Source organism: Cydia pomonella, chromosome 2 (assembly GCF_033807575.1).
Source record: "Cydia pomonella isolate Wapato2018A chromosome 2, ilCydPomo1, whole genome shotgun sequence".
Taxonomy (NCBI): Eukaryota; Metazoa; Arthropoda; class Insecta; order Lepidoptera; family Tortricidae; genus Cydia; species Cydia pomonella.
The window spans coordinates 11,313,154-11,326,804 of record NC_084704.1 but is presented as its reverse complement, the minus strand read 5'-3'; the positions used below and the strand labels follow the sequence as shown (position 1 = coordinate 11,326,804).

Sequence of the window (13,651 nt, the reverse complement as noted above, 5' to 3'; positions counted from 1 at the left end):
ACTACCATACCTAAGTATGGGGAACCCCAAAATTTATTGTTTATTTTCTATTTTTGTGTAATAATCTTAATGCGGTTCATAGAATACATCTACTTACCAAGTTTGAACAGTATAACTCTTATAGTTTCGGAAATAAGTGGCTGTGACATAAACGGACAGACAGACGGACATGACGAATCTATAAGGGTTCCGATTTTTGCCATTTGGCTACGGAACCCTAAAAAGGGGGCCGCTACGTACTGTATTTTGTATTTAAGTACCTTTTGAATACATAATAGTTTTTAGGTTGCTGGATTCGTCAATCTAGGCGTCCAAAGTTAAAACGGCCGTTTTTGTTTTGAGTTCATAGATCGAAGAATCCAGCAACATAGAAACTAGTTTGATGTTTACAAAAGGTACTTAAATACAAAATACAGTACGTAGCGGCCCCCTTTTTTAAATATCTATCGTTAAATTTAAATAATCACAATTATTTTCCAGTGGCGCTAGTGAGCACGTTGATGGGCTCTTAAAGTCAGACCAGAAATACATAACCATTGTCAAGAGGGCGCTGTTATTCGCATATATAGGGTGATAGTTCAGTTTAGTATGAACAATTTAGTTCCAATGAAATTCCACAATATGGCGCGTAATCATAAATTACTGGTCAGGCTTTACTTACCTACGCGTAGTATGGGTATAATGTGTTCGGCCCAATGGAAGTTGCAACGATCGGATAGACGGACAAGAAATAAAAAACATTAAAAATCAATTTATTTATTTTATTTCATTCCAAAAAGCCAACATGCCACACATTATGCAACCTATTATTATGTTTGAAACATATTACTTCCTGAAGGGCAACCCTCTAAATGCACTTTCATAGCATGCCTATTTCCTTTCAATATTTTTAGATTAAGTAATAAAATAAAGTATCAAAAGAAATATGACACACTATATACATACTGCCTTACATTAAATCATAGAAAGCGCAATTATTTAGATTTACTTAGTCTCTGTGTTTATCATTGCATTTAGATGTTTGACGTTAAAAATAACACTTGCACTGTCTGGACTATCATAATCGCTGCCAAATTATCTTGGCCTGACTCTATTGATAAAACAACCTATTGTTAGCACCTATCTAATCTTATTTTGAGGCAAACTTCCTGCAAGAACTAGGGCTCATCATTTGGGGGCGATTCATTCATCATCTGAAGTGGTTGAAGTTTTACCCGTGCGAGTCTGAACTAAGTGTATTTTCTGTCAAACGCGCGCACGCAAATGACCGACTGACTTCTAAATCTAAAACAATCAAACACTCATATACTACAATCGTATATAAGGCAGTTTTAAGTGGTATCAAACATTTTAATTCACTCGAGGCGGCATTATACCTTACAGTTAGTTAACAATTATATCTTAAAAACTTTAACACAGTAAATAATGTTAAAGGTTTTATATTTATATAGTTCGGGTCATCCACGATGACGCGCAGATTTGTCAAATCTAATCTTTAATAACATGACACTGTGAGTCAAGACAGGCGTCGTGCCGAATGACACGATCTATAATACAACTACTGTAGCGAGACTTATATCCTACTCGAGCTATGCCAATTAATATATTGATACCATTTTACAATTAATTAAGTCTTAATTGCTGGAAAATTGTAGCTATTAAAAAATACCGTCATATAGTAAATGAGAAATAACCATCGCACTTTAGGAATATGCAATCTCACTATTGCTAAACTGCATATTTTAATAACATCTAATTGTGGGCTTTTCAATACATAGTTTATAATAACTGTATGGTCGCATACTTGTTGCATATTCATATTTTTATAAAGATTAACGTGTCAAGTTTTTGTATAAAATAAATTTATAGGTATATTCGAATAATTTATACTTTGATAATTTTGACGTAGAAAATGATAATACAATTTCTATTGTCTTTAAATAATTATCATTCGAAATTCAATTATTGGTAAAGGAATAGGAGTGAATTGGTCACGTCCTATATTGTAACAACAAATTATATATATTATACTATACTATAAGTAACAATCACATATCGTCATATTTTGTCAGGCACAGTATATATAAATACATATAGCCTTATACATACATATGTATACGCACGTATACGTAACAAGGAATAAATGAACCAGTGCTGAGTTCTTTTTACTCAAACGCAATGAGTGAAGTGGTACAGCGTGTGCATCTGTTTATTTGTACTGATATCAGTTCATTTATCATACATGAATAAAAGCTATTTATCTGTTGAAGTAATTAATACAGTTATAAAATACTGACTTTTTACTCAGTGTTTAAAATAAACGGTTATTCCCACTAATTCCCACCAAGTTGTTACCACTGAAAAATAATTCCCAGTATAATACCACACAAACACATAATACCACAGCACCAGTGGTAAAAGGTGGGATTTTTTCCCAGTAATTACCACCAACATTTTGTCAGAGTTGTATCAGTTATAGTACAAATATAGAGTGCTTTAATAAATTATTATAAGTCGATTAGTGTTTCAGTACACTGCATTGAAAGTGATCAAAAATACTGAGTAGTTAGTGGTAAAAGATGGGAAAGAATTCCCAGTAGATACCACTGGTAACAAATTAGTGGTAACTAGTGGGAATAACCCTAATAAACCACCGAAGCGTTCATAAAAATATACACAAGCAACTACACAACTATCCAAGCTCACATACGTCACGCGTAATTATATACCGTCTGACACGAGTAAGTACGAATGAGCAGTCAAAAATATATGCCACGGTCTATTTAAAAAAAATATGGACTCCATAAACATACATATTTTTGATGACAATGATGACCTATTTCCTCGTAAATATATTATTGCTGGAGTAGCAGTATTAATTACGTGAAAGATCAAATAAAATGTAGTACTCGTATCATTCCCGTCTGCAAAAATGTAACGCAATTGATTTTACATAGTGACTGATTAAACAATGAATGACTTCCAATAATTACACTTCCATAAGATTTGAAGATAAATTCATCATTTCTAAAATATTTTAAGTTAAGTATTATAAAGTCAGATTTTATTTTTACCTAAAACTATCGGAAAATTGTCAAAGTCAGACATCAGTCTTTACTATAGATTACGAAGGCCACAATTGTGTCGAAAGTGCTTATTATAAATACATATATAAAAGTTATGTCAATATTTAGAATTTAAAATACTGTGCATTGTTGCAACTTTGAAAGAAATAAAAAGTAATAAATAACGTGCAGATCTGAAAAATATTTCATATTATTGTCGCGGTACATTTTTCTTATTTTTAAGAAATACACTGGTCACACTTAGCGCACTCTCACCTATTTTAAGTAACCTAACAAATAAACTTGTACTAAAATAGGCATGCGACTAAACTAACACAAACTTAGTAAGGTTTGTTATTGTTAGTACATTAAATACTACAGTAACCGTACTACTACTTTGAACTTCATCTGATACAGATGGTACTTTTTTGGAACACTTCATTAATTTGAACTTTTTCATGCTGTGAGCAAAAAGGAATTTTATAACGAAATTGGTCTAAATTGAATTCCAGATTAATTAAAAGTGAACCTATGTTATGTTCACTATGTTTATTATAGTTAAAAGAAATCTTAATTATGAAATCACCAACCAACTACCTATAATCCTCATTACTCCTATTTAAGTTTCCTTTTCTTGGCGTATTGTTAGTAAAAACCTTCGCATCTCATTCTAAGTCATATCTTTAAACGTCATTCCAAATGTTATTAAATTAAAATTAAGATATTGCATATGCAATGACGTCAAAGATCAAGTACTTCGACTATCCCATTTCCATCTCTTACTTTCTTAATGTATTTCCGGGAATTGCCGAAAACGGCACTCATACTCATTTCAGAGATTGGCACTTCCGATAAAAAAATATTTAAAAGCGTCAAGCTTTTTTCGCGCCGAAATAGTCGCAGTCGCACAATGTTGCACAGATACAAAAATGAGTGAAGTCGAATTCAGACCGGCGGGGGGCCGCGCACATAACGCAACTGCGGCGTGAGGGTCTGAGCGAGGGAGTTGAGCGCGTCGCAGCAGCGCGGCCGCTCCACCAGCCAGGCGGCCAGCAGCAGCGCCACGAGGCACAGCTGGATGGGCAGCGACGAGCGCAGCACGCGCCACACCCAGCCGCTGCGCGGCGTGTAGTCGGGATCGCCGGATCCAGTTTTCTTACCCATTACGGTACTTACGCTGTGTTCTCTGCAAATAAATCAAAGAGGTAAGTAAACATTACGAAGCACTAATGTATAAGCAAGCGAAGCAGTAATGTATAAGAAACTCGGTTATTATAGTACAATTAGTAAATACTTACGTTTCCTCGTGGATTTTCAAGTCGGGAATGCTTTGTTCCACCAAAGCTCGGCAAGATTCTTGCAAAGTTCGCACCTCATTCTCAGTCTGCTCCATGCGCTGAAAGCCATATAATTCAAGTCTAAATATTTTTTCTTCGCACAGTCTTGATTGGTATATTTGGTATTTTAGTTACACGATAGTTGAATTATTAAATACATTAGACGACAGCACTGCGGTCACTACGAAGAGCCCGCGTTATAGGTACGTAGATTATCAAACATTGACTCTAAAAATAGTCGACGAATTGCAACTGGCCAGTTGTCCACCCACCTTAGTGACGGCCCTGTGCGCGGGCGAGTTGGGCGCCAGCGCGGCCTGCAGGCGGCGCGCCAGCTCGCGCAGCGTGTGCAGGCGCCGCGCGCGCCCGCCCGCGCCCTCGCTGTCGCCGTCCGATATGCCGGAGTCGGACAGGGAGTCGCAGGTCGACCCACCCTGGGAACACAACAAAAACATTTTTAACTTATTAAAATCAAATAAAGTTACACTCGGAGGTTGTTATTTTTCCCCCATTAAGGTGTTTTGGAGCAAAAATAACAACAACAACGGGTCTTTTTCATCAACGTAATGTCAGTTTTTGTTAGAGTTGGCGCGTCTTTAAGCTGTCAGAGAGAGTTAGCATAAAAATTTGCCGCGTCAATGCCTCAAATACATTCTAACAATGAGTGAAACCACTAGAAATATATGTACCTTCTTTTTATCCACAAGCGAGGCGGCCAGCTGACGGATCTGCGCGGTGACCTGGCTGTAGTCGTCCCCGGGCCGGTCCCTCAAGGCCTCCAGCGTGGCCAGGTCTCCGCGCAGCGCGCCCTGCAGCTCGCGCAGCGCGCTCTCCCACTCGGCCCATGCGCACACCGCCTTCTCCAGCGAGAGGAGCTCGTTCGACGTGCTAGACAGATGAAAAAAAATTACAACACAAATAAATAAAAAAAGCTATCATTATGAAATGCTAAGTTAAGCCTTATTGTGTATAAGTGAGGATTGTGAGCAATCTTAGGCTTATAATGATGCTACTTTTCGAATTAAAACTGTCGTGAGTCATAATAATATTAAAATACTTTTACGGTTTTATAGTCACTTCGGCGACATCTTTGGGCTTGTGCACAAATCACGTGAGGTTTTTTCGGCTACACTTTTTGACCCCTCCCTCTCCCTTGGTGATATTTGGTGAGGTTCTTGGCTAATAAACCTCGCGTGATTTGTGCACAAGCCCTTTCCATTTTCAAGCACTTACAGTGCATGAGCAGCGATTCGATGCTACTTTTATCTATAGCCTAAGAATATGATATCTTGAACAGCTCTTTACAATACCTATGGAGGTATATGTTTCTTCCGACGAGACAATAAGAATCCACCGTTCCTGACAACTAACATCACACTTTACAGTGTCCACCATAAGGGTCATACACATTTTATAGTATGATTACTCGTTTCGCGTCTTTCCTGTAGACATAGCAAAGTTGGGAATTTAAAGTTAATTTTTACGCAGAATACATTTCAAATAAGAAAAACGGGACACATATGTACCAGAGTCGTAAACTTTTATGATTTTGTCCACAGAAGTGACCTTTTCTAAAATGTGTTTGACCCATAAAAGGTATAAACTTTATAAGAGCATTATTCCACACTTCCACAGCGTCAAGCAACGCCGATAAGTCGCCCTAACTTGTTCTTGGCCAGAGCAGAGTTTATTAATACTAGTTTTAGAATTAGGATGCGGACTGACCGTTGGTGCGCGTCTTCCCACAGAGCCAGCAACGCTGCAAGGTCGGCGGCCAGCCCGCTGTCATCTGGCTCATTCTCGCCGAGCGCCCGCTTCACAGACACCTTTATCTTCAGCATGGACACTTTGCAATCCAACAGGCGCGCTAGGCGGTCCTGAAAAGTCAAACGTTTAAATTATAGCTAAGTCGTTCTAGACCCGACTACATAAAAACGGATATTTATTAGGGCTCCTCTACACAATGGCCCAGCGTAGGCCAGTCTAAGGGACGCAGTGGAATGAGATAGCAATATCACTTACTCCCTCTAACGCATAAATGCGTATCTTGGACTGGCTTGCGCTGGGCCATCGTGTAGAGGAGCCATTAGGTAATTCATACTAGTAGTCGATAGGTATTTAGATAAAATATGGCGGAATCATTGTAATGGGCTTTTTTGCTTAAAATGCGAAAATAATGAAAATTTATACAAAGATGAAGTGTACTTTATAATTAATTCTACACGCCTAGACTCCTTAACTCAAAAAATCTTTTTAATTTAAGATTAGTAGTTAAGTTAGAAAAATGCATGTTTTTTTTTGATATGAAATAAACAGATTAATTTTTTTTTTTTTTTTTTTTTTAACACCTAACTTCTTAAGAAACAAGTTTGAACAAGTAACTACAACAAAAAATGACAAAAACGACTCTGTCTCTATGGACCGTAACTGATATAGTTTCAAGTAGATAGGTCCCCGAATCCATTATCTTGAATGGCATTTAGGCAATCAAATTAAGACTCCATACCTTCAACTCTTCAATCCTCCTGTTTAGCTGTACCCTAGTGTGCGGCTGCGGGGCGCAGTCCTCGGGCTCGCAGATGTCGAGCAGGTTCTCTCTCAGGGCTGCAACCTCGCGACGAAGGCGGCGGGTGCCGCCGCGCCGACTCGCCGCCGCGCGCAATGCCGACCATCGCGCCGATACGGCTGGTGGAAGATATAGATTAAATTAGTTATTTTATTCTATAAACAAGATAAGCCTTAGGAGAGAAGAGAATAATGAAGCCTAAAACTAGTCCTACATCCTTGGATTCAATCTGTTAAAAAGTGAAATCTCTGATTCAACTATCTTTATCTCATCTCATCACTCTTACAATAATCAGAAATAGGGATAGTCGCTGAATGGCAAGATATGCCTAATGGCCTAGCTAAGGGAGGCTGGACTAACATTTATAACTTTATTAAGGGTTCTTAGGGAGTTTTAATGAAATAAGGCTCTTTAATTATCAATCATATAGTTGGTCAAACCAATTTGTCAGTAAATAAGAACAATAAAAACTATACTCATCCTTTTCTTTTGGATGCTAATACAAGTGTAAGACAAAGATAGTATGACTCCCTCTGTCTATGTTTGAAATGAGATAGCCCTTTGACAAACTATACCTATTGATACAGACACAATTGGCCGGTCAGAAGTTATATGCCTTACGTCTTAAAATTGTCACAAATGACATCCTGCACCGCATGACATTAGCCTACTACCCAACGAGGTCAACAAAACGCAACACAACGGTACCATATGTGGTTAATGTGTATGACTTATGTACGTCTCTAATATGACATCAGTTTACAGTTATATATATAATTTATCGAATCGAGATCGTAAGTACATGCCTTGATTATAAAATTCTAAGGCATATTGTGAAAGGATCTTTAACTCGTTCCCTGAGACTTCTATTTTTGGACAGTTAGCCCTTCGGGCATCTGAAACAACCTAACGAACCTATCGTATCTATATATTGGTTTAGTGTGACTAGGTACCGTCAAAACATTACACAGGAACATTAAAATCTGCCTGATCTTACGATCGACCGCCGACATATATTATATAGGTAGAGGGTTGACTATCGTTAATCCCCAGTTATTAAACTCGTAATACTATGATCTATATATAGGTATATTTCAAAATGCCTTATATTGTTTGTCTATGAACAAAGCTGGCCTGTAGGGTTAATTAACGCTCGTTAATTAATGATACACTCTTAACGAAGTCTAATGCTTAGATAAACAATCCAGAATAAGACGTTAATCGACTACTTATTCAGAAAACCAAACAAACACGAGGCGCTTTCGATCTATTCTTGCCACAGTAAAATTAGACCGTTCGAAATAAAAACGCACACGGAAGCCACCAATGATGACATCCAAAATAATTATTTATGTTTATGTGTAACATTTCATTTTCCTAGGACACCTGTCACACATCACATCGCTTTCCCTTGATGTGATGTCAAAACGCTATTACTTAGGTACAAGTTAAGGACTTGTGTGAAAGGCCCTTGAAATAGACTTAGTGGTTTTTACCTACTTAAAGCCGAGAGTAGGGAAATTGCTCATCTACGGTTTCAAAAGTTTACTTAGAAGGTTTCGACATTTCGTGTAAATTAAGATTACTTTCAACCACACGTCTTTAGAAAACTCATAAATCTCATTAGCTACCCAAGCGTAATAAATGGATCACGATCACCAGTTTTTTTATCAGAGAATCTATTAGTGTCTACATGGCCAGCACTTTCAAGTTGTTTTCCAACGGATACTCCGATAACAATTTCATTAAGAGCTAAAGTGGTATCGAAAACGTGCCCGGTGTCCGTTATGTCTAAATCTGATGGTAATAATTTCCTCCCGTTGATGGTGAACTACTGGTTGCCTCACGAGCCGAAAGCGATAACATCTGTTCAGAAATACTACAAGTTTTACTTAATCTCCAGTATAGTAAATTTAATTCCCAGATCCCAATATAATAATCCCAACGAAGCTGGGAAATGGGTGTACCTACTTTAAATGTTTTATTTCTGCTTTCAAGGCGGCCGATTTATTGCATTATTTCTGCACAAACCCAGACACCTATGGTCGTAAATCAGTCGAATAGATAGGGCATAACGCTGCATCCAGCGAAGTGTGCACGATCCAAAATAGCGCCCTAAATGTCATTGGGTCCATGAACTTGTCTGTGCTCGGTGTACGTAATAGTCTTAATTTACGAGTCGTGTCGGCGCAGTTAAAACTAGGCCTAATGGTTTCCTAACGTCTAGACGTCCGAACATGGTTAATAACTGGTGAAGGAAATAAGAGTAATGAACAGACATGTTTACGATTTTCGTGGATAGGTACATAAGGTAGGTACATACTTTGAAGTCTCAAGTGTTCCGCGTTCCGGATACGCAACCAATTCGCGCAGCACGGCAGCCGCCCGTCAAATTCAGAGTTAAATTACTGCTTCCCCCTTGAGGCCGATGTGCGAATTGGAACGCAACCGTACCGTCGAAATTAAGAATGAACATTATGAATATGTATTACATACCATTAACTTCCATATAGCAGCCTGTTTATAAGTTAGATTGATAAGACAGTTTCGCTTTAAATAAATAACTGTTGGGAGACACCGTTATTTTTATATATCATAAAACTTGCAGGAACGAGTAGGTACTCAATTGAATCCTTGGTGTGGCTTTGAAAATAAAATATTCCGTGTCCATACGTGGACAAACTGGTCGTTACGCCACGCGACAGCTTCACATCCTCAGCGTGGGAGTGAAAGTAAACAAATTATAAAATACACCCGTTAACCCATTCATTGCCGAAGACGCGAATTCGCGTCCTATGTATGTGTAATCGTAATGCCGAGGACGCGATTTCGCGTCCTCGAGTTATTTGTTTTTTTTTGCTAGAAAACAATTGTACTTAAATGCTGATACCAAAATGTTACTTTATTTATGAAGGATAATATTATACTGTTGCTGGTTTTTGGATTCAGTGCATCTGTAATTTTCATAATTCTTATCTCGGATGCCGAAGACGCGAATTCGCGTCCCATGTTATGTGTAATCGTTATGCCGAGGACGCGATTTCGCGTCCTCGAGTTGTGTTTTTTTTTTGCTAGAAAACAACTGTACTTAAATGCTGATACCAAAATGTTACTTTATTTATGAAGGATAATATTATACTGTTGCTGGTTTTTAGATTCAGTGCATTTGTAATTTTCATAATTCTTATCTCGGATGCCGAAGACGCGAATTCACGTCCGATCGTAATTCCGGGGTCGCGATTTCGCGGCCTCGTTTTTTTACTAGAAAACAACTATTTATTTATTTTTTGAAGGAGAATATTATACTTCGGTTTTGGATTCAGTGCATTTGTAATTTAGAAAAAATAGTTTTTGCTAGAAAAACACTTATTTAAAAAAACTTATCCCGAGATGTAATTTTTAAAGACAAATTGTATACTGTTACCGGTTATTAAAATAAACACATTTGTAATACTCAACATTTTCATTTCGGGTGAAGCGGAGGCGGATTCCCGTCCATTATGTTTATATTAGGTAATTGTCATTTACCTTTTATTAGGGAATGCAATAACCGGGCGTTTTTCATTACCGGTAATTTACCGATGCGAGGTCCCACTAACCGGTTAACCGGTAAATTACCGGTTATACGTTTTTGAAATAAAAAACATTGATTTTGCATTATTTTCATCAGTAACCTTTAAAAGTAATCAACAGCACGTTATAGAAACATCGAGAAAACAAAATAATGAAAATAAACCATAAACATTAAACAAGATATATTTACTAATCATATTAAATAAAAAATCAAACATGTATCATTTCAAAGCGAAATGAACTTGTACATTAAATAAGCAACATCAAACTTTTTTAATTCTTTAAAAATCGCAGTAATCAAAGGGTAACAAAAATTATAACTAAAGAGTGACAGTCGTCATTTAAATGTCATACAAGTTTGCATTTACACATCTATCAATATAATATTGTTATTAAAGTAACTGAAACCGTAATCAACATTCATTAAAATCTAGTAAATATAAGAAAAAAAAATTTAACAGCAAGAATTTACTTTAAAATTGCACTTTAAGAGGCCGTTATCGATTTTAGTCGCAAAAATGTCAAATTGATAGATTAAGCGCATGAAATTGTACACCTTTTGTTAACTATTAAAAATGACAAGTATTGGTTTCTTTTAGCACGTCTTGTTATCTTTCATTATAATAAATATATTTTTTTAAACAGACTCACGTAATTAGTAATGTTTTTTTTTTCTGATGAACGTTTAGGTAAACGCGCGAAAAGCAGTGATTTTGTCGATCTTATTTGTAAATTTCGTTAAGTTTGGACTGCTAAAAATGGTAATTTTGTATTACACATATCCTGTACTTCAACTTTAATAAACTACATTTTTGTTACTATAAATTTGAAGTAGTGTAAATGAAAGTTAGACGAAATCAATTTTCTCCAGAAATAACTTCAAAACAAGTGACAATTTCTCTGAAAATTGACTTAATTTCAACGTAATTTTGATACTTAAACAATCTACAACATTTGCTGAAACTGTTCTTATACATCATTTTGTATAATTTACTACCATAATTTATATGAATTTTTAAAAACTATCCCTTCTCGTTACCTATTACCGGGGACGCACGCTTGCGACCTCATTATTAAAAGGCAAGATGAAAAAACGTGCTAATAGAAATCAATACTTGTTATTTAGATATTACGTAACAAAAGGTGTACAATTCCAACGACTAAATCTATCAATTTAAAATTTTTGCTCTAAAATCGTTACCGGGCTCTTAAGATAGGAGTTGGAATCAGGAACATGTCATCATCAGATCATTCTGTTAATTATACATATATAAAATAATTGCGTTTGTTTAATATCTAGGCGATTAATTAGAATGTTGCTTAGACATTCGTGAACGATATCTTGAACACAAGTAACCAGCGGTAGAAAATGTTCTTTCGCATTCTACACTTGTCGGACACTACAGACTAAAACAAAGGACACTGAACATAGTAAGGCGGGTCGGGTAGGGGTGACGAGAAGGGAAAGGGCGAGGGATTAGCGACCACTCAAAAACATTGCTTCCTAAATAGTTCCTACTCCGACGAAATCATAAGATGCAGAAAAGTAAGTATTTTAAGTGTCTCTTCGTAATCGTAAACCGTAGTAATTGTTTTTTTTTTGTAAGTACGAAGACATAGATGGGCTAATTCAACAGGTTTTTACATTTTTATTTGCCTATACAACGTTCGGTAAATTCCCGGTTACGGCTGGATATTACCGGTATTTTACCGACTGTAATATTGGTCAAATTACCGGGTAACCGGTTAACCGGTTAGCATTCCCTACCTTTTATCGCGAAAAATATTTAATGATAGTAATTTAATCATGTGCCATATACTTTATAAGTGATTGTGGCAATTAATAATACAAACTACTAAAATAATTTAGATACGCAGACATGTTTATGTCCAGGGGTACTAAAAATTTTCGACTGTATATTTAACTATAATAAAATGGGTTGCATTTAATATTTAATATTTTTGTCCATTATCTAAACACTTGCTTTAAACACTTTCTTTAACTTTTATAATCTTACTAAAAACCATTAAAAACTCATATACGTCTGAAGTATACGGCCGTCACGTCTATACTGAATACGTTTTCGACAAAAACTGTTTTTAGGCGCAAAAATTTCACTTACGATGCCGAAAACGCGAAATTGCGTCCTTGACAACGTAATGCCGCGGACGCGAATTCGCGCCCTTGAAATAGGTTAACCTAATGCCGCGGACGCGAACTCGCGTCCATGAAATGTTAACGTAATGCCGCGGACGCGAATTCGCGTCGTCGCGTGGAAGGCGGCGGCACTGCGTGATGAGTAAAAATATGAGGCGTCGGCAATGAATGGGTTAACATGCTTGAGTGCATTATTATGGATTTCTTATTGATAGACGTTGGAAATGAACAGTCGGTTTTAAATGTATATCACCAGGAAAAGACAAGACGCCAGCTTCGTGTAAAAACTTAACTTATGACTAGAAAGTATTGTTCATGCATCGTTGTTTATTATATAAAAGTGCAATAACACGACTCCGAAAGAGACTTACCAACGTATAACATAGCTCGTTTTTAGGCCGGAAATTTATCTTCTTGGCAATTTGTCACGATACCTGACAGGATACTAGTTGTTGCAATCCATTACGGAACTGTCGGCGCGGGCGCAGCCGGCGAGGCGGCAAGGTCGAAACTGCACTATTTGCACTACTAACCACTGGTTAACCTTTCAGAGATTTAAATAGCAATATGGCAACTATGGCAAGACTTTAATACCCCGACTAAAGGTTTAAAATAGTGCACGAAGTAAGTTTACCAACAGTTAACGCAATTTTACAGTATTTATCTACTGTTGTAATTTACATCTAGATTAACGCTTATTGAACAAGACCTACAGTGTACTTTTGTATATTAAACGTGTTTTGAAGGTTAGTACGATTTAAATTATGATAGAAATCGTGTTAAAGTGCGCTCCTAAATGGGTCTAAGTAAAATATGCCACAATAGATGGATGAAGTCAGTAATGCAATACTGCAGCGCGACTGATTCAAGGTGACCCCGATATGACAAATAAATTCGTTTACAGACATTCGAGAATAAAACTTAAGGACATTTGGCTTGTACACCTATACTG

The 13,651-nt window shown here is 36.8% G+C and overlaps 1 protein-coding gene across 4 annotated transcripts in view; it reads right to left on the bottom strand.

The window, feature by feature from the left end:
* Positions 1 to 740: 740 nt before the first annotated feature.
* Positions 741 to 13,651, bottom strand: part of LOC133534241 (klarsicht protein) — a 348,033-nt gene continuing 335,122 nt past the window's right edge. For all 4 annotated transcript variants that reach the window (XM_061873338.1, XM_061873350.1, XM_061873342.1 and 1 more), the window contains 6 exons: positions 6,909 to 7,087; positions 6,128 to 6,279; positions 5,092 to 5,290; positions 4,675 to 4,836; positions 4,364 to 4,461; positions 741 to 4,251 (listed from right to left, as the gene is read on the bottom strand). In XM_061873338.1, coding sequence (XP_061729322.1) covers positions 4,011 to 4,251; positions 4,364 to 4,461; positions 4,675 to 4,836; positions 5,092 to 5,290; positions 6,128 to 6,279; positions 6,909 to 7,087 — 1,031 coding nt within the window. In that variant the 3' untranslated portion in view covers positions 741 to 4,010. The remainder of the gene's footprint in view (positions 4,252 to 4,363; positions 4,462 to 4,674; positions 4,837 to 5,091; positions 5,291 to 6,127; positions 6,280 to 6,908; positions 7,088 to 13,651) is intronic.